The sequence below is a fragment of the Haliaeetus albicilla genome, chromosome 13 (genome assembly GCF_947461875.1).
Source record: "Haliaeetus albicilla chromosome 13, bHalAlb1.1, whole genome shotgun sequence".
Taxonomy (NCBI): domain Eukaryota; kingdom Metazoa; phylum Chordata; class Aves; order Accipitriformes; family Accipitridae; genus Haliaeetus; species Haliaeetus albicilla.
This window is the reverse complement of record NC_091495.1, coordinates 40632285-40653315: the sequence shown is the minus strand read 5'-3', so window position 1 is coordinate 40653315 and position 21031 is coordinate 40632285. Positions and strand designations below refer to the sequence as shown.

Here is a 21031-nt window from a genome sequence, read left to right as displayed (position 1 = left end):
CATATTTAGTCAGCTAAGCCTGAGCTTGGCTTCCAGATACTCTGAAATGTTGTGTCACCCAGTAGGAAACTTGTTCCTTGCAACATCTTCTGCTTGGCAGGAATTGCTTTTCCCTATAGATTTCTAAAATGGGCAGTTTAGCTGGACTAACAAGCAGATCAGTGGGTGAAGGAGTCACTTAATAAAGACATCTTAGACTAAAGTCTGGACTTATAAGTCTGCCTCACAGTTTGTAGTCCTGAATTGTGTCCTGCAGGTTTCCATCTCACCTAGCACTGGTCTCTACAGGTGAACTGATAATTAAGATTGATTGCTATCCCTAAAGGACAATGGACTGCTGCTGAGCACATGGTCAGAAAATTCAAGCAACAAAATCCGCATTGGTCTCTTTGTTGTTGTTAAACAATACTGGGCTGAAAAAGGTTGGTTCCACTGGCTGGAGCCAGCCTGAGGAAGGCTCCCTAAAATAGCCTCCTGCTCTATTCTTATATGGGAACCATAGCAGTAAGTGAACGTTGCTTCTGGGAATCATATTGTTTGTGTCTTTGTCTCCTTCAGGGGGGTGATGATCTGCAAAGAGTACAACAGAGTGCATCGTTGACACGGCAAACTTCACTCTCCCCTTCGGCGCAAGCCAGAAGCTGATGTAACTGAACTTTAATTCGCAGCCCAGGAGCTCAAGTGACAACTGCTCCACAGCATGGAGAAGCTTTGATTGACACTTCAGACCCTGAAGATGGGTAGTGGCAGGTAACTCCAATGACACTGAGCAGACACAGCAGGAGCCTCCACCTTGCCAGGTTTCTAAGCCAGCTGTAAGGCAGAAAGAATCAGGACTACCACAAAGTAATTAAAAGCATCAGTGATTTCCTCTTGGGAGAAACTTAAAATTGAGACCCTTTGGAATATTTGTTACTTAAATATTGAATCTTCCTCAAAAGGCAGAAATGATTTTAACCTGCGATTCCAACCTTTCTCATCATTTAATCCTGGAAAGTAAGATAAGTAGCCTCTGTTTTGCGTAGCCTCACTTTTGCACCCCAAGAAAAATGCAAAAGGAGTTAAATTTGACTTGGAAATGCTGGCTATGAACAGTGCAATAAAGGTAAAAACTTAGGGAGAAAGGTAGATTTTCTAATATGTTTCTGGATCCTTCTCATTGCTCCTGGTGCTGCACATCTAAGATGTTCTTAAAAACCCTTTTCCTCAGCAAAGCCAGGCACATGTTGCCTGTAGGACCTTCTGAGAACTGATCTCATCACTCTTTCTACCTGAAAAGGGAGTGAAGTACAAGAGCCTCGCATGAACATTATCAGCCACTCACCATGGCTTTCCTCCCTGGAAACTCCTCCGACTGCTCCAACTGCACCAACTCGGTGGGGCCTGTGAACATTTCAAAGGCCATTTTACTAGGTGTTATTCTAGGGGGGCTGATAGTTTTTGGGGTTTTGGGTAATATTCTGGTTATCCTCTCTGTAGCCTGCCACAGACATCTTCAGAGTGTTACCCACTATTATATAATTAACCTGGCTGTAGCTGACCTCCTCTTGACTTCCACTGTCCTGCCCTTCTCAGCTACTATGGAGATTTTGGGCTACTGGGCCTTTGGGAGAATCTTCTGCAACATCTGGGCAGCCGTCGATGTCCTCTGCTGCACTGCTTCCATCATGAGCCTCTGCATCATCTCGATAGACAGATACATCGGGGTGAGCTACCCGCTGAGGTACCCAAGTATAGTGACAGAGAAGAGAGGGCTCCTGGCGTTACTGTGCGTTTGGGCATTGTCTCTGGTGATATCCATCGGACCTCTTTTTGGCTGGAAGGAACCAGCGCCAGAAGATGAGACCATCTGTCAAATCACCGAGGAGCCTGGCTACGTCTTGTTCTCTGCTCTGGGCTCCTTCTACCTCCCCCTGACGATTATCTTGGTGATGTATTGCCGGGTGTACGTAGTGGCCAAAAGGGAAAACAAAGGTCTGACTTCTGGTCTGAAGACAGAGAGGTCTCGTTCCGAAGAAGTGACCCTACGGATCCATCGTAAAAACGCTCCTGAAGCAAGCGGCTCAGCGTCCAACCCCAAGAGCAAGCATCATTTCTCGGTGCGTCTCCTCAAGTTCTCCAGGGAAAAGAAAGCTGCCAAGACCCTGGGAATAGTTGTGGGATGCTTCGTTCTCTGCTGGCTTCCTTTTTTTGTAGTAATGCCTCTTGGTAAGTAAAGCAAAACCCCCTACATTTTACAGCACCTTCCCTGGAGGGAGGGCCATGTTTGCGCCTGTGTACAATAATGCTGATCAAGAAAGCTCCGAGGGAATAATTTTCTATTGCAAAGCTGTCAAAATCAAAACATTCACCATCACAAAGCAGTGAATGTAAAAAATGAAAGTCTCAAATGAAACAAAACATCTCTGGTGATGAGAAGCATAAAATTCTGAAAATAATGGAAAGGATTTAGTACTCCTTTTTCCGTATAGAAAATACTTTCAGTCTTTCAGAACTAGGACTGTTATTTCTGACCAACTCTGCTATAGGAACAATATCTTTAGATGTGTGTCTTTATACCTAAGTTTGCAGCCAGTTCTTCAGGTGATATAAATAGGTAAAAGGTCAAGATATAAATGCGTTCAGGGTCAAAGTAGCTGTTCACAGACTTGGGGCCAGATCTCCTGCAGTGCTCAGCACCTAATACTTCCCACTTTAAAGAAAAAAAAAAAAAATCAGCTTCCTATCAGGAAATTCACTCTATGAGATACCATACTCCAAATTAAATGAATGTATTTTTTAATTTATCGTATGACCAGTCAGAAGACAGCAGTGAGGATCCTACAAACTAATTTTATACTTCTCTGGCTTGCATCTATTGTGGAAACCCACTGAGCCCACTGGCCAAACACTGGTTTCAACCATCATGCTGAATATGAATATTTATTCACCAGTTGTAATTCTAAAGGGGAGGAAAGTCAGGGATTTGTTCTGCTTTGCTATCACTGAAATATAAAGTAGTAATTAGAATTTTAATTAAACCTTGCTCAGTCACCTTTGATGTGATTTCAGGATTTAGAAGCAGAATACTAATTTCATACCTGTATCTGAGTGTGATGTATGTTGCTCCGCAGCAGCTGTACTAAATATTAGGTTTTGAAACATGGAACCTTGAATCTGTGATTTGCTTAATTGCAGTAGCTTTTCTTAAATATTGAATCTTCCCAAAAAGGCAGAAATGAAATGGAAAGGGTTTATGCTGTACGGGAAAAATAAACTAAGATTGTGTTCAAGTTTGAGCTATTAACAGAACAATGTGTACAATTAAGAAAAAGAAAAACCAGCCTTACCTAAACATGAAAAGAAAGATTTGGGGATTTTCTTTTAATTATTTTTTTTAACCTTATAAAAGCTGTTCTTTTTCAATTAAACTCTACTGCATTTACCAAGATTACCAGGCTGCTTCACAAAAACCTGTCGCTAATGTTGCCATGTGAACAACCCCAAAATACAGAATCTTTTCTGTTGGTCAGTACTGGGAAGTGCTAGAGTAAGAGATGTAGATGTTTCATAACGAGGAGCCCTGAAAGGCCTCTGGCTCGTGCTGTCCAGGATGTCAGCATGTTGGAATGTTGGTTGCAAGACGTCTGAAACATACCCAAAAAGGGTTTGCGAGAACACATTAAACACTTCTTTTTATCTGCAAATGTGGCTGCCCACACAGAGCTGCTGTTAATTAATTTGCTTTGGATTTAAGAAATTTTCTGGACTCAAGAGGGGCTTTGCATCTTTCTTTGATCCCTTATAAGGAAACTTTCTTGAGGTTAGTTCCCTTATCTTCATGGGGTTACTATGTTACTTTTAAAGCATATAGTAAGTCTTTCAGAACCTGTTTGCTACTTTTGTTTAAAGACAAAAAAACTATTAAACAGACAAGTTGCACAAAAAAACACATCTTCAAAAAAACCCCAAGGGAACACATCCTGAGGCAGGCTGTCCCACCCGGAGATGATTGCATATGGCACTCTACATCTATTCTATGTAGAACGCTTTCCAAAAGACAGTAACCACTGTCAGATCTATTCTGCAGACAGGTGAAGGTAGGCATAGGGAAGCAAAGTGACCCAGCCAGGATCACGCAGCAGATTAAAGGCAGAAGTCAGACTTTTCAGATGTGCAGAATACTCCGTCGCTGAAATTGTTGGCAACTGTGCAGTTCACAACACAGCCAGCGGGGCAACAAGAACTTTATTGTGCGAAAGACCAGCTCTGCAGCTTTGTGGCCATGGGACAGACCTATACCAGCTCCCATCAGCTGGGCTGCCCTCAGTGAAGGTTGCCCATGAGAGAGACATTCTTAAACGCTTCACAAACCACCTCAGACAACTGGCAGGTGCTGACCACCCTACACAGCAGACATTCCCAAAACATAAGTTTATTTTACTGTCATCTACAGCATCTTCAAGATCCCACATCTATTAACATCAACTCTACCAGCCAAGAACCACTTTAAAACAAGAAACACCAGACTTGTTAAAACATACGATAAATGGGGGTAGAAACTTTTGGAGTGTAGGTATGGGAAGAGCAAGAGCAATAGGATATCAGGAGGGAGATAAAGGCATGACAACCATATCAGTAGATGCTGCTGAAAATAACTGGACAAACTATTTGAGTATCCCTGCCATAAGACAATATCTTAATTGAAATTGGTGTATAAAGTTGCCATTTGCAATCTGTTTAAGTAATGTCTTTCTTACCTTCTTAGATGGATGGAGTTTCATTCCAGGCAAAGGGTCTGTGCAAAGGCTTTCAGTCCAATAGTCCAATACACCTTCTTCTCACTTGGCTTTGGTGTTTGTGGAGTAAGCCAGGGAATGATAATCCTGTCTCATTAAAAGACCTGAGGTTAAGATTTTTCTTTTTCTCTGCATGCTGGAGTACAAACCCACCCTTCACAAAACTTCTGTAAAATAAGAGTGTCAAAATAGCTGATTTCCCCTGGAAGAGGTCAGGTTTTCATTTCTGCTTGCGCTTCCTCTCCCTCTTTAGAGGTGACCAGTGGATCTGCTCCTAGTCTCAAAGGTTTCCTGTAAAAATTTCTTTAAACTCAACATGTCTTCACAAACTATGTAACAAAACCTTCCAAGTCAAAGCTCAAGTGTGTCCCAGCTGGATCTACAGTCTTTTTATTCACCTAATTAAATCTCAGTTCCTTTCTAGACAAGTAGCTTTCCTAGTGCAATGAGAGGTCCTTTTCTAGGATAGTTTAGGGAAGGTTTAGACTGACCAAAATGCAGGATAAGAGGTAGCAATCAGCACCTAAGAGCCAGCAAGAACTGTGAGGTCTTTTGTCTATGTTCATTAGCCTCTATACAAGACACCTGTTCTTAGCGAGCTCAAATTCTGTCTCTGCTTCACAGTAGTGGAAGTCTGACAGTGTAAAATGCTTTTTATTCTGCAAACCTTCCCTTGAACTGTTATTACCCCCCAAAAAAGCTGTAAACCCATTGCTGAATTAACTTTACCGGGGGAATTCTGCACAGACTCTTCCTGTAAATGTCATTGCCTAAGAGCAATCATGTCCAACACTTTAGCCCCAGCATTAGGTTGTAAAGAAAGAAAGATGTCCATGTACATCTACAGCTGTCTGCAATTGCTTCCCAAGCAGAAGATTTTTCAGATATGTCCACCAAACTCTCCTAATTCTACACTGGGCATCCACCTTTTTGTAAGGACAAGTATACAAGGGATATATGCAAGAGAAGAAAGTGTTAATCTTCTGAATAGATTACTTGGCTGTTCAGGAGCTCTGAATACTTTCACTGGCTGCCATTTGTGTAGTACAGGCTGGTGTTTGCTCCAAGTGGACTACAAGAGCATCCTACCTCGTCCATGTAGTCTGTTATTCAGCCCTTCAGAGAAGGTAGCTGGAAAGGATGTTTCCCTGTCCAGTTCAGGGCTATTGCTCTCACTTATCTTCTACACCTGTTGCATCATTTTCTTAATCTTTTATTTCTCTTCTGCAGCACTTAATCACCATATTCCAGACTGCTAACCACTTATAAGTGGCTTGAGCTTCTCCATTTAACATCCCCTCATGTTAATTTACACAGCAAGAATAGCTTTAAATGCTTTTTAGTGCTGGCCTTCACATTTTGGTTACCCCATGCTTGGCTCCTTTCTCAAAATATAACTGCTGTAAAGCACTCCATTCAAATAGGCAGGAGGAGTGCAAGCCAGGTGTCACGAACAGAAGATTACATCCCATGCACTCCTTTACACGAACAAGAATACACAGCTTTACTGAAGGGAATTAAGACCTATGATCTAGCTAAGAGAACTAGCAGGTGATGGAGCTGAATCTTCGTTTTCTACATTAGTCAAAACCTTCTTATCACCAAGTTTCTTTTTTTCAAGTGCACTATAAAGTGAAGCACTGCTTCTCTTCTCAAAGCTCTTTAGGATCTTCTTTGGCATGTTGCCAAAGTTCTTTAAGATCTTGGGGGGGGGGAATGCCCTAAAGTAAGCAAGATGGTTTTTTCACATTGGAGCAACCATATTCTCTTAGGCACCAGCAAATAGGGACTACTTGAATCTGAACGAGAAACCTGAGAAGAGGTTCCTAGAGGAACTTGAACGTCAAGGAGCAGCAAGAAAGAGCAGGGCTGCTCCAGGAGGGAGAACAACCCAGGAACAGAGGGTGACAACCGCGCAGGCAGGAGCCATGCCCTCCCCAAAAGTGTACCCCCACCGTACCTGAGCAGAAGCAGGCAGCAGTGGCATCTACGATGGGTTCAGCTCACACTCCGGTAATGACCCAACAAACACAAAACAAGAAAACAGAGCAAAAAAAGAACAAGCCTGAGCCTGTCTACATTACTCAAAGAGAGTTAAGGAGTAGAGCCTGACCTTATATGCAGCTCCTAGGCCAGTGGGCAGAGAATTTGTGGGTAGAGGCTACAGATGAGACTTATCTAGGCAATCAGGGCTTGTTGGGCCCTGGCATTCTGCAATAACAGCCTGCCACGCAGCAGGTTTCTTCCTCTTTCTGGTTTTTGTTGCAATTGCTAGAAAGAAATATACAGAGCAAGAAGAGTCCAGAAATTCAGTGCACACCTGTAGTCATGTAAGCTCATCCTCAACATCACTTTGGAAAGTGGTGCCAACTGACAGAGCAGACCTTTTCCTGTACCTGGAAGACACTTAATGGGTTGCTCTGGGAATTTTTCAGAAGATTTATTTTCAATAACATAGGTGACAGTGTTTGGAGGTTGTTTTGAGGTGAAACATGCACAGAACCGATAGAAAAAAGAAAAAGTGCTTGGATATTACAAAAATGGTCCTAAGCTGGGATTGATGGTTCATCTTAAACTCGCAGAAGCAAATAAACTTGCAGAGCTTTGTTTGTTGTCCACTTTCTGTGACAAGCGAGCTTAAATCTATCTGGTTGTAGATGTTGTGTTCAGAAGCAGAAAGAAGGAAAAAGGGAAAGTCTGAGCCAGGATGTCACAGGGGAAAAAACAATCCAGACTACTAAACTGGGCAAGGAGAGGAAAGCTTTTAGCATTTGTCAATCATTCTCATGATGAAGAGAGCAGAAAAGAGGATACGCTGGAGGGTATTTATATTTGTAGTAGAGTACTAAATTAGTCTTGTGAGCTGATACAAACACTGTCAAGGGAATCCTCTAATCCTGTCTACGTGCCTGTCTGCAGCTGGTTTCTAATTACTATTTTGTGTTTGGGTGTTTTTTTAAATGGAGTCAAAGAGAATGACTCTCTACTTTCATTAGAGGTAAACCAGAAAAATAAAATGCATTTTTCTGCCTCTACCATTGATGCAATTTCTCAGGAGGTCACAAGGTGAGGAGTAGGAACGTGCACCGATGCCTGGAGGTTGGTGGATTTATCCCTGTATTTTCCTGGGAGGTTTGCATTTGTTGTCTATATCTTCACTTATTATATGTTTTAATGAGGTGGCTGATTTAACTATCACACCTTGCTTGGGCTCCAGAGGCCTGAGTTCATACCCAGTCTACTCAGCTGGAAATGGGAAACTTATTTTTGGAAGTCAAAGATGGCCAGACACGACAGAAAAGATGCAGTTATTTGTATGTTATCAGATCCAGCAATTCATCTACCTTAATCACGCTGCTAAGGCATGATTGACCTGTCCTCCTCTAGGTTGCAATGCTGGGACGACACGAAGCTTCCATTTTTTCTATTAGGGTACAGTATTTCCCAAAGGCTGTGCTTCAGGGACCCATCTGATCTCTGGTACCAGTGCAAAACATATCAGGTGTAGCTTTATGGCCTCTTGCTCTTTTCATGATCATCTGAGTCTCGATTCAATGTGTTCTCCTGGCAGAACCTGTTCAGATCAACTCCCACGGTTTCTGCATAAGCCACCCTGGGTCCTGCCCACTTACCGTCAAAGTAATTGGTCTTTGGACCATGTTCCTTTGTCACTGTGAGCCAGAATATGACAGAGTTGGATCAGGGAAGTAAAGGCAGGGTCTCTGCTTCACCCATGCCTTGTCACAGCAGGAGTTCAAAGACCTGCTACTGTCTTGAAGTTTATACCCTGCAATCCACTCTGTTCCCTACCTACTGACTCCTTCAGACAGCAGGGTTCTAATGAGCAAAATCTGGGAACACCATTTCAGAGGAACACCCAGGCTCCAACTGCTGTGAGATTCTGAGAGCAGTTTAAATACGTTTTTTAGGGTCTTTTGGGGCCATAAAAAGGCAGTGCTTGGGATTCATCCATCCCTCATAGTTTAAGCAGCTGTACAACGGGATCTGCCGCAGTGTGAGATTCAGCAGTGAGCTGGGATCTCTCAGTAACAGGTTAACTGTGGGTGCTGAACAGAAAGTCACCAATTTCCTGCAGAACTGAGACAATTTTCATTGATGATACTGAAGCAATGGGTAGTATTGTGTTATCCTGTGAAGGCAGTGTGAAAGAGAAGGTGTTGACGTGATGGGAGGGTAAATAAGTTTCCTGATGGGGAAAATAAGGAAGAGAAAGCAGAAGTTTTCCTGGGAAGCAGAACTGTGTGGAATTGCACCAGCCTTCCAGGGAATCACCATACTGGTGGTATTTCCCCGTACAGAAGGTAAATAGCTTAACTCCTTTGTATGAATCACCTCTTTTCTTCTTTAGAATTGGATAGATGGTCTCAGAGTAGTAAATATAAGCACAGGACCCTCCCTCCCTCCTACCCCTTTACTTGGAGGGCAGAGAGTAAGGCAAGCAGCCCATGCACTCCCTTGACATGGTCATGGCTGGGTTGTCCAAATATTCAGAGAAACAAGGATCTGAATCCTTTTTCTTTTCATTGTTCAGCTGATAATAACATAATAAAATAAAATGAATAAAAGCTGTGACAACCTAACCCTCAACATAGTTTTCATATCAGAAAATGCTGAACTTCAGCTGTGGAGGAAATATTCAGAGCTAGATTCCCCACATTAGTATTTCAGTGTGTTCCCTCAGTGGCAGAAAGGTGAAAAAAAAAAACCAAACCAGAAGCCCCAGCTCATTCTCTGGAGCACAGGTCAGGGAGAAGAAGGGTGTTTACACTCCTTGAGTCATGGAACACAAGTCCATGTGTGTGTGAAGCCATTGAATGGGGAGAAAATAAGCCACGAAGATAAACAGCCAAGATATTTCCTTGGCAAGGTTGGGTTTTTTTGCTAATCGCAAGGGGCGTTTTTCATAAACACAGGCTGGGAAGGCTTTGTTGGTCTAGGTTGATAATTCGGCTACACTGAAGCCAATGGCAAAGATCCCACTGCCATCCCTGTGGCCAACATTTCTCCACCGTTACCGAGTCCCGAAACGTTGTGTCCCACTGACTCATAACACAGCAAAGCAGCGGAAGGAATTAGCGATATTAATAGCCATTTAAACTGAAAACAAGGGAGACAAAGCGGAGTCAGTTGTGCTATGTTTTGTGATTCACATCTACGGCAATCCTGCATGCACTACCTGTCAGAGGAGGTTTGTCCTTGTCTTCAAAATGTTCCTGCTTTGTGTAGTCACCACTTTCAAGTCCCTGGAGTAAAAGAACCAAGAGTGTAATTTTTCACTCACTCTCAAATGTCATGGTGCAATTTAGGATCTTGGTGATTGAAAGGAGATGAGTGATTCTCCCACCCCACCCAGCAAATGTCAGGATTTGTCTTCAATTTGGATACATAAGGGAGAGATACTCAGCTTTTGCTGAAGAAGGTAATTCCTGTATTGCTAACGCCAAGGAGTCCAAAATCACGACTGACAACTGCGTAGTGACAAACTCGTGAGAAAGGCTGAGATAGACTCATCTTTTCAAACTATTCTCTGAACCACCCGCTTGGTGGGGGGGTTTAATTTTTAAAGGAAAGCTAAGATTTTGTTGTAAGTGCATGACTCTGGAGCGAGGGCTTTGGGACGAATATCAAATATCTTAAAAATGTGAGCAACAAGATCCAGAATCATTCCACTGCAGTAACAGCACAGGAGCTGGAATGTCAATGACAATGAAATTGATTTGTAAAACTATGTGATTATTTGGGTTTACATGGCTAACAAAACCTCAGTTTACCTTCCCATGGTTTTTTATCGGCTTTCTAAATCTGCAGCTGCCCACAGCGAATCTGGAAATAGTTGCTTGCTGGGATGTTTGCTCTTTGCCAGAAATATCATCCATCGTAAGTGGGTACAATATGAAACAGAGCATAAATTAGGCCTGAAAAAATCCAAATAATAAGAGCACTGTTCCCAGACTGACCCATTCCTATTGCCTGTCCTTTCCACTCTTACCTGTGTCCAAACGCCCGCACCCTCCTGGTGCCCCAGAGATCAGAACTCAGGCCCTTGTGAAGAGAAACAAACTCTCGCTCCTCCTTCTACATGTGTTTATTATGGGTCAGGGATACCTCGGCACAAAGTTACTCTCATTTTCCCCCTGAATCAGCCACAATATTCCAGGCCCTGGGACAGGCACAGCTGTAAATGTGCAAGACTTGCCAGATGAAGGCTTTTACCCTTCCTCACATCTATGAACCGCAGTTCTGCATTTGTTGCATTAATTTGATTGCACAAAACCCAGAAGCGTTTTCTACTGTTCAAGGGTTCTTCGATCCCATTTTTTGTTCCCACAGAAAATACTTTCCATAAGGGAGCAGCAGGGTGAGACGTGCTGGGAGAGCATATATGTCCAGAGTGCAGCTGTTGTATGTCTGCAGCAATACATATACACATATATATAAATACACTTTCCAGAAGGTGGTTTGACCCAAGATGCAGTATGGAATGCCAGTCTCATGGAGTAAAGTTCAGTGCTAACATTGAGCTTGGGAACACAAGATGTAACACATTTATCAACGTTTGTAGAGCAGATTGCCTCATGAGAGATCTGAGGTGCCCCTGGTACAGAGTTAATCTGTGTGGGGACATCAGTGCTCCTCTGCGATTCATCCTCCGGGTCTTTAGGGCAATTGCTCTGGAATAGCTGCTGACCTCTAACTTGACCCTTTAGGGCAGATCCCAGGACCTGAGTTTTAAGCTTTGCCTCCCTGTAAACCAGACCCCTCTCCCTGTTTCCAGTTTGCCGTGAGTACAGAGGCGTATTTCCTATACGCCAGAGGCAAGAGATGCTAGGATTTTTGTTTGACTTCTGGGCAAGGTTTAAAAGGGGTACTTCTCCTGATTCCCTAGGACGCTTCAAGCCCTGAGAACAAAACACTAACAAATACAGTTTGGTTTGCTGCCCACAAGGTGCACAGGCACTGCTGTCGTCTCCCGAGTAGACTCTGCAGCTGCTGCCTTCTAGTACTGCAGGCAGCTACTCATCGCGAGCTCCAAACACACGGGCATGACTGCTTTGCAGGTTATTGCTGGTCTCTCATCACACATGGGTACAGCCCTGATCTCACCCGTGCACCAGTGTCACCATACAGCCCCGCCTGCCTGTTCCCGTGCTCGGACTCAATCACCAGATTTGTACCATACAATATAAAAAGGGGAAAAGAGTGCCCAACCTAAACAGAGCTGCACGATTTAGTAGCGGGAGATGGATTTTAACACCACTGTGGGTCTACAGGTCACAAAAATGTATGAGATCTTATTCCCGTGGTGCTGACAGAGACAATACAGGGTAAACAAATAACACAAGCTTCCGCAGTCTGGCAGCTTCTAAATCCCTCTTTGCTGCCCATCAGTGAAACGATGCGCAACATCAGTACTGGTTTTTAAACAACCTATAATCAAGCAGCTCTCTAACTTCTGACAAATGACAAAGTCAAATTACATCTTTGTGACTGAATTGGCACTTACTCACCAGGAGGTACATGGAAAACTTATCTCTCAGATCTGGAGAAACTTTGAGTTGACAAACAGGGAAATAAATGATGAGGGAAGGGAATGCAGTCCTGACATTTCAGGGGTGAGTGATGAAATACTTAATGGCGAAGGATCTCAGGAGGCTAATAGTACATTTTATTTTATTTAATTTTCTTATAACAAGCAATTGAATTGTGCTACTGACACTTGAGAGTCCTCAACCTTTTGAAAACAAAGCAGGAATTCAAATGTTGTTTAGTCAGTCTACAATTCAAAGGCATTAAAAGATCAGTTAAATTTTCTTTACTGTTCCTCCAGCACAGACTGCTGTTCATATAAGATGAAGCCTCTAAACTGTAATCAGTTTTGCAACTATTTACCATTTTATTCCTGACAGGGTCCTGGGGAAGAATTTAAGGCCTGTGAATAGGATAGAGAATTAGTTTTAAGAAAGAAAACTTCTCACTTCTCAACTGCTGCTCACTGTCCAGCTCTATTAGAGGATACCTGGATGGCAGCACTTTATTAATCTATGATTACACCTAGCCTAGAGTGAGGGAATTGGAAAAGCTTGCTCTGGCAAATTAGGTGCTATAATAATTCTTTTTTCTCAGTCTTGGCTGCTAGTAGGCAAGTGCCCAAACCCGAGTGGACACTAATTGGCAGCTAATTGCCGAGTGGTCAAGGATTGACTGGACACGGACTCTGAACTGCTTGCCCCACTTCCACCTGGGTTCTGTCCTGCCTCGCTGCTACGTAGGAAACAGTCCGTCTTATAACGTATACCTTAGAGAAGAGAGAATTCACCACTCCGCTTCGTTGTTTAATCTCATGGTTAATTAAGGTCCTTGTTTAAAAAAAAACCACAAAACCTATGTTTTATTTCTACTTTGAACTCTTCTGACCTGAGCTGCCAGCCACTGCCCGTTTCAATGTTTCAGCACACTGAACAAAACACTTATCCCCAGGCTTAGCAGCACTGTTTGAAAATTACTCCTGCTTGCTACTAGATACATCAACCACTGATATTAATCGTGACAGCAACATCACTGAATATTAAAGGCCTGGAATAAAGGAATACATTCTTAGTATTCTGTGGGGAGGAACACGATTCCTCACTGACTTGGAGAATATGCTGTTTTTCCCCTTTTGCCAAATACTCAGGTAGCCAACAGAAAAGATTAGGGCAAGTTTCTGAACTACAGAGCTAACCAGGTGTCTGCAATAGAAGGGCATTGCTTTCTGCGGCCCTTTGTATCGGACATCACGCTTCTATAGAGGCACTAAGCAAATGCTGACATGTCAATAGTTCCTCACAGCAGTCCTGCAACACACAGGAGGATTTTGCTCATTAGACACAGAAGATGCAGGAGGTGAAATATTTTTTTGCACCCTACACAATAATTCAACGCCTCAAAGTTTAAACATGCTGATCTTGATTTATATTGCTCTGGAAGTTGAATAAGCTGTCAGCATAAGTAAGAAGAGGGTCCAAATTATTTCTACTTTGATTTTACATCTAGCTCTGTTACATATTAGGTGCATTGACCCAATGGTCAGTTCCAACCTCAGCCCTTTCAAGATGCTGCTGACAATATTTCTTCCTATTGACTTTTGTACTGTTTCATTCACAGGACAACACACAGTTATAGGAGCCTGGAGACAGAGCTTTAGCTGGTCTAAACTTATGAAACATCACTGACTGGCACAACCAAATGCACAGCAGAGCAAAGCTACTGTCCTAAAGCCCAAGTTGTATCCACCACTGGAAAGAAAGTGTTAAAGACAGCATGTGATGGGGTCTACAGACAGCAATGTTCGTATGCTGTTAAAGATACTTCATTTTGTTTTCCCTGTGTGTTGTTCCAAGGCAATAAGTCTCTACGCTGATGAACCAAAAAAGGTTACATTAATAAATTAGCATGCAGATCCCCACCCCAAAAAAAGAGCAAGAGACAGACTCTGACACTGGCTATTTTCTATTTTTAACAGACTTTGGCAAGGCACTAGCATTCCATTTAGAGTGAGCCAGAAGTTGCAGCAAACAGGAATTGTTATTGTTTACCCATTTTTACACTCAGCCTCACACAGCTGATTCCCTAAACCGAGATTCATTTCACCTTTTGTCTTAACACCAAACGGGAAAGCAGTAGATATGGTGCAATTCAATGAGGAGATAAAAGAAAAAATTGAGCATGATTTGGGCATTTAGAAGCCTTTCATTATTTTTCATCTGCCAATGACTTCAGCCAGAAAGTTCTTGCAGAACGTTATTTAGTTGTTTTTCACTAAAGGAAAGCAGCATTAATTTGCTGAGAAAAAATTCTAGGTCGCGGATATGCCTGCTCACTCATGCTTAACTGCAAAGCAGCATTTGCTTTCTTTAGCACAACATTTTTGGTCTTAAATCTGGTTGAGAGTGAAACTGCTCTACCTAGCTAGCTTGGAGCAGCGCCGAAGCAAGCACGGAGGCAGCGAGAGTCATGCTTGGTGCCCAGGTTGTAACTGGGGTTGGAATCGGAGGTTCAGCGGCTCCAACACAAAGAGCAAGATCCTGCGGCGTGTTCTGCGCTGCCTTTGGGTGTCCTGACTCAGCCTCACCTCTCTGCTGCTCCGCCGTACACTGGACGGCCCGGATCTTAGGGGACCTCTCCCAGATCAGACGGCCCAGACCTGTCCCAAATCAGAGGGAACGGGAAGGCTCCTCACCCTCCCACGTCTCCCATTTCTCCCCTGGCAGCGGCGCGTCCTCTGCGCCCGCCGGCTCCTCTCGGAGGGTGGGAGCTGGTGCCACGGCGAGAAGGCATCGCTTCGCATTTCACAGCGGAGCTGGTGTTCAGCAGAACGAGCAGGTCGTTAATCACACCGCGCTGTTGGTGTCTCTGGTTCGGGCAGTATTTTGACACCTTCTCACACCGGCAAAACCACCCTGAGAATTCCTCTCCGGCTTTTGCCGCTTGAAAGCATTTGCTGCACTTGGTGTAGCTTTGTTTGACAAAGATGGGAAGAAAAAAAGAGTCAAACCAAAGTTCAGCAACTCTCAGAATTAAATTAGAACACCCTCTGATTGCATTATTAGCTTTTCCTAAGTCAGGGGAGGTCCAACAAACAGATCGATCCCTGTAAAGCTTAGGAGCTGCTTAGAGACGTAGTTGAACTGCAGAGGCTGACAAACGCATCGATGCCTAAATCTTCCACAGTATTTTTTTCAACATGCACAAGCTTACAATGTGTCCGGGGGGAAGCAGGAAGACAAGCATTTGTCAGTGTTGAAAGTTCTGTTGATTATAAACTTGACTATAAAGTCCAAAAGAAGCCAATTATGTTTTCTGAGAAATTATTTTTCTTCCTGTGCCCAAAGTAATTACTGACATTGGTATGATAGAACCACTTTTCCCCCCTTTCTTTTAAAGGAGGCAAGAAACAGCCTTTCGCCTTGACAACATATGGCAAATATTTTTCTCTTTCTCTGGTTTTACATTCATTTTACAAAATTGGTCTTAGAAGTGCTGTTATCACTTATTCCCACCCCCGCATCACACAGAGTTTAGTTTTCTGCTTCACTCACTTTCAGACAATATTGGTTTTACTCCTAAGCAAAGAGAAGTACCAAATAGGAGAATTACAGGATCTTGTTACAACGGCCATTTTCCAGTGTCATTCAAGAAAAGCAACAAGTTTCTAAACAATTCTCCATAAGCAGCATTGTTGACTCTTTGATATCTTTAAATATGTCTCTATAGCTTTATAATAACATCTCCCCATGAGTAAATCTCTAAAGCATTTACTGACATCCTATTCAAATCATTTAAAGTTAAAAACTTGCTTGTACAAGCAGTAAGTAGCTCAAGTTGTAGTTAAACAAAAAAACAAAGCTTTGGCATTAGGAAAAACGTTGCCAAGATTTTAAAGCAGCAGATAACTCATAATTAAATCCTATGTTATCGTATATCATAATGTATTTTTTAAAAACGGTATTAGCAATGCTATTTAATTTTCAATTCACATGGTCACTTCTAGCTGGCTGTTGTTGTGCCAAGACATTGAGGACTAATGAATGCACAGTTTATGATTCTGTCACTGATACGCTGAATAAGCTTTGTCAAAAGATTCCAAATTTTCTGAATGTTATCCTGCCTTCTATAGGATAAAAAGCCCCATAGTCCTTTCCTTACTAAGGAGCCATCTAAGTTCTTGCTCTTTGAATCATCTCCGAGAGGTAAACTTGCAAGTATATAAGGTGCGTATATATAAATATCTCATGGCTGCCCATGAAACACTCTCCAGTGTTCCTTGAAGTAGGAAGGAACCTTTCCTTTAACTTCTCTGAATTTTAGATGCATTCTATGAGACAGAAAAATGTGGATAGTTAGTTTTTCTAAAGGTTTCAAGGGAAAATGAGTACCCAATACTTTGTCATTTTGAAGACTTTTAGCTGGAAGGCAGTCAACTCAGCAATCCTACTTTTCACTTACTCTGACTTCTGAAATGGTGTGATTGTCTTGCCATTTGAAACCCCTTTTGATGACCTCCTAGATATGACTGTTATTTGGCTAGCTAATCTTGAATTAGAAGTCCCAGAGTAAGCAATTTTCCTCTATTACTTGATATCCATCCTCCTGCTTGCCTCTCTGGCTGTAAATGGGAATACAACGCTTGTATTATAAAGCAGATGTCTTGAATTGATTTCTGATAGAACATCCATGTAATTGTATGACACCATATATTCTGAAAGACTTGTTCCTGCAGGAATTGGGCTTCGAGTCATAAATTTTCCAAGACAGAACAGAATCTTATTTATTTTTTCCAGTGTTTCAGTTTCTTTGGTTACCTGTAATTTCTCATTGCCTCTGCCTTAACACTCTGTGTATTTTCTATTTTAGGCTCCTTCTTTCCTGCAATCAAACCCCCGGACACGCTTTTTAAAATAACGTTTTGGCTTGGATATTTAAACAGCTGCATCAACCCCATAATCTATCCGTGCTCAAGTCAAGAGTTTAAGAAAGCATTCCAAAACGTCCTGAGAGTCCAGTGCCTCCCAAGGAAGCAAGCAGCAAAGAAGCAATCCCCAAGTTTCAACCTCAACCATCCCACTAGCCAAAGCATGGAGAGCAGCAAAGGTGTGGTCCGTATCCCTGTCGGTTCGGGAGAAACCTTTTATAAGATTTCCAAGTCGGATGGGGTCTGCGAATGGAAGATATTCTCCGCTGTGCAAAGCATGCCTGCAAAAAATGCAGTTTCTAAAGACTGTACTGCTGCCAAAGCGAAAAGTAAAGGTTTCCTCCAGGAATGCTGCTGTGCAGGCACTTCGGGGAACCTCGCCCATGAAAACTGTAAAGTGCCAACCATCAAAATACACACCATCTCCCTCAGTGAAAACGGGGAGGACGTCTAAAGGACTGAATGTGCCTAGCAGCACAGGCTGGCAAACTCGTGGCTCTGCTAATGGGATGTTGCTCTTTTTATCGGGAAGTAGAAGTAGATGCTCCAACAGTTGGAAGGATCCAGGTGAAACAAACAGCATACTGTAAATCCGCGCCAAATCTTTTGAGGAGTGATGTCTTTGAGTGCTGGTAGCCTGAACGAAGCCCCTTAAAGACAATGAACAGCTTCAGTGGATGGTGAGCACCCTGCGGTCTTCTGAGCGACTGGCCTCTGCAAGTCATTTGCCTGACATTTAAAGGCTTTCTTTTTCACTGTATTCCCCTGTTTCAAATTTCCTACTGCTCTGATTTAGGTGCAATGGGGGAGAAAGAGCAAACTACAAAGACCCCGTGCTGATTTCAGCATGGATACCTTCAGACAGCTCCACATTTAGAGCCATTTTGTGATTCTGCCCCCCCCAAAAAAAGCTAAACCTCGATTCAACAGCCAGGAGAGCTGAGGTTGGGAGGCTCAGGTCTTGGGACAGTGTTTACAGATCTCTGCTTACTTTTCATTAAGGGACTGTGGACAAGAATGTTTTCCTACCATGTCTTGCCTCTTTTGTTCATGTCCAGGTCCTGGCTTGGTGAGGTCCTGCACACCTTGTTGAAGAGACCAGGCAGCTCTTTGGATTTGCATCTTCAGCTGGGCAGCCTCATTGGTCCTCATCCCTGGGCTGCACCAGATGGGGAATTGGTCTTCTCTAATGCCCGCAAAGCTGCTTGTCCTCAACCTGTCTGGAAAAGCAGTCACTTCAGCTCACAGGGCACAGCAAAATCACTTTCTTGGCTCTTGCCCTGCTTGGAATCACTCTAAGTTTCCCTTTGTGCTGTGGATTTCAGTAAACTCCATTGCCAAGGGAAACTTGATCCAAGTGGCTGCACTCCACCTAGCTTCAGAGACCAACGAGGACTCTTCTTTTTTGTACAAACAACCTCCCAAATCTCCAAACAAAACCAAATGACAATTTGCATGCATCCTAGGTTTGTTTGGAAGGTCTCTGTGCTTTGATGCAGGTCTAGTAAAATTCAAAACTAGGTAAGTCATCAAATAAGGCTCAGAGAGGTTGCTTTCACCCATCCATTTGTTTTCCTTGTTCTGAGTCCAGCAGGTATCTGCTTAAAGACTCAGTAACTCCTTGCTCAGGTGCTTGCTAGTCAGATCAGTGCCACAGTCACTGGAAACGCTGCAGACGTTTTGCTGTCTCCCTGCCTGGTGTTATGCTACATTCCTCTTCTAACTCCTTCAAAACCAAGTGCTCTAAGCTTTCTATGAGATCCTGGGTACCCTGGAGTCAGGAACTTTACCCTTGTTCTGAGCAGTGGGAGTTTAGCATGTTAAATGGCTTAAGGACGTACATCCCCATGAGAAAGGGCCATCCTTTGGGAATTTGGGAGAAAAGCATTTGGAAGCATGTTATATTTTAATATAGCTAATCCAAATAAATAAATAAATGAGCTGTTCAGCATCTGGAAGAAATAGTGGGAGGAATTCTCTGTACAATATTAGAAATAAGCAGCTTTTGACATAACTCCTCCTGAGCCTGCCAAGTAAGAATGCAGCTTCTTGAAACAACACATAAGCCTTTACTCATAGCTCAATGTCAGCTCCCGTGCTGAATATCTACTGGCTTGAAAATGGAAAGGGCTTAAGATAAGGTTAGCTTTTACAGGATAGGACCTTGAAAGGACACCTTGATATTACTGATGAGGAATCTTGTTTATTCATCTCTCATTCAGTATTAAGTCCCCAATGCCAAGAGAATTTCAGTCTTTGGAGTCTTTCATTTATGCACCAATGAGATTATGGCTTTAAACTGAAAGAGGGGAGATTTAGGTTAGATGTAAGGAAGAAGTTCTTCCCAGTGAGGGTGGTGAGGCCCCAGAAGAGGTTGCCCAGGGAGGTTGTGGCTGCCCCATCCCTGGCAGTGTCCAAGGCCAGGTTGGATGGGGCTTGGAGCAACCTGGGCTGGTGGAAGGGGTCCTCGCCCACGGCAGGGGGTTGGAACTAGATGGTCTTTAAGGTCCCTTCCAACCCAAACCATTCTATGAGTCTATGAATTTGGAAGCACAGTGTTTTTCAAGACCATTAAGGTGTTATTGTGTTTGGTGGGCCAGTGAATGGCACTGTCTACCTCTTCTTATATTTGGAAAGTGAAATATCTAACTTAGCTGATTAGCTGAAGGAAACAGTTATTTGTTCTCCCACATGAATGCTGCATAAGAAAGATACAGAACGTTCCAAACAGGTTAAAATTAGAGAAGAACTCAAATCAAATCGCTGGACCCAAACCCTTATTTATTTCCAAAAACATGCACTCATGGACAGCAAATCTGAAGCATTATCCCATTTTTAGTTTAAATAGGAAAGCCACCCCACCCTTAAAGCTTTTCTTAGGGTTTTTTAATAAAGTCTAGAATTTGAAACTAGACCTGTTGAAATATTATGAAAAAAATATTCTCATGGTACTTCAAGCCAAGAGCAGAAGCAGAAAAGCTGGAAATCTCATAAGAAAGTCACATGAGACTTATGGCCGAGGTTTTCAGTCTCACAGGGTTCAAATACGTGGGACATTTACTTGAACAAAACCAGAAGTCTGAATCATTTTGAAAAACACCCATTAAATTGAACAAGACTAGCAAGATTTGAAATCTTCACTACACAGACTTGCTGCCCAACTCTATCTATATACTTATTTTATAACCTAAACCAATAAGGGCATTTGTGCCATCTCTCCTTTGGAGCTGGGACATTTACACAGGGTCTCTCCAGTAATTTTAGATTTGTTGAGGTGTCATGGTGTCAGGCAAGGGGTTGTTGTGGAGCTACACATAGGCTGACACAAATGGATTAGTCACTTAATTCCAGAGCAGTTCTGAAGTAGCAATATAATCTGAATCTGTAAAATGAGGATAAATAAGTCACCATGCTGGTGGCAACGTCTGGATAGACAAGCATGGATAGTCACCTTTGTGGCACAGCGCTCCTGCTTGTGAGAGAGAAAGGTTAGAATAATGAAGTCTTGTGGTCTCATCCTCACCCTTTTTTTCTGTCATCAAACAGATGCTAAAGGACCTCTCTCTGTCCAGTGACTCTGAAAAGCACTTGGACCTCAGCGTCAGGCGAGCTTGGTCCCAGCCACACCTCTGCTGCTGTCACATTTGCCAGCAAAAACAAATACATAATTTGTTTGGCTTACTCGGAGAATTTCTGCATGAAAACTGCCCTGTTCCCTTGTTGCAAGCAGGGTCATAGGCACTTGGCATCTTGATGGACATTTGGACTGACAAGTCCCAAA

At 42.9% G+C, this 21031-nt stretch overlaps 1 protein-coding gene across 1 annotated transcript; it reads left to right on the top strand.

The window, feature by feature from the left end:
- Window positions 1–570: 570 nt before the first annotated feature.
- Window positions 571–19569, top strand: ADRA1A (adrenoceptor alpha 1A). The gene is made up of 2 exons (XM_009912258.2): window positions 571–2208; window positions 17193–19569. Exons 1-2 carry the CDS (start codon window positions 1326–1328, stop codon window positions 17702–17704), a joined length of 1395 nt encoding a protein of 464 aa, XP_009910560.1. The 5' UTR covers window positions 571–1325; the 3' UTR covers window positions 17705–19569.
- Window positions 19570–21031: the final 1462 nt, after the last annotated feature.

What these genes read in the sequence shown, in the direction of transcription:
- ADRA1A (XM_009912258.2), top strand. Translation starts at nt 1,326, where the DNA reads ATGGCTTTCCTCCCTGGAAACTCCTCCGACTGCTCCAACTGCACCAAC. An exon ending in TTTTGTAGTAATGCCTCTTG is followed by an intron (nt 2,209 to 17,192) that starts GTAAGTAAAGCA and finishes TTTCTATTTTAG; the next exon opens with GCTCCTTCTTTCCTGCAATC.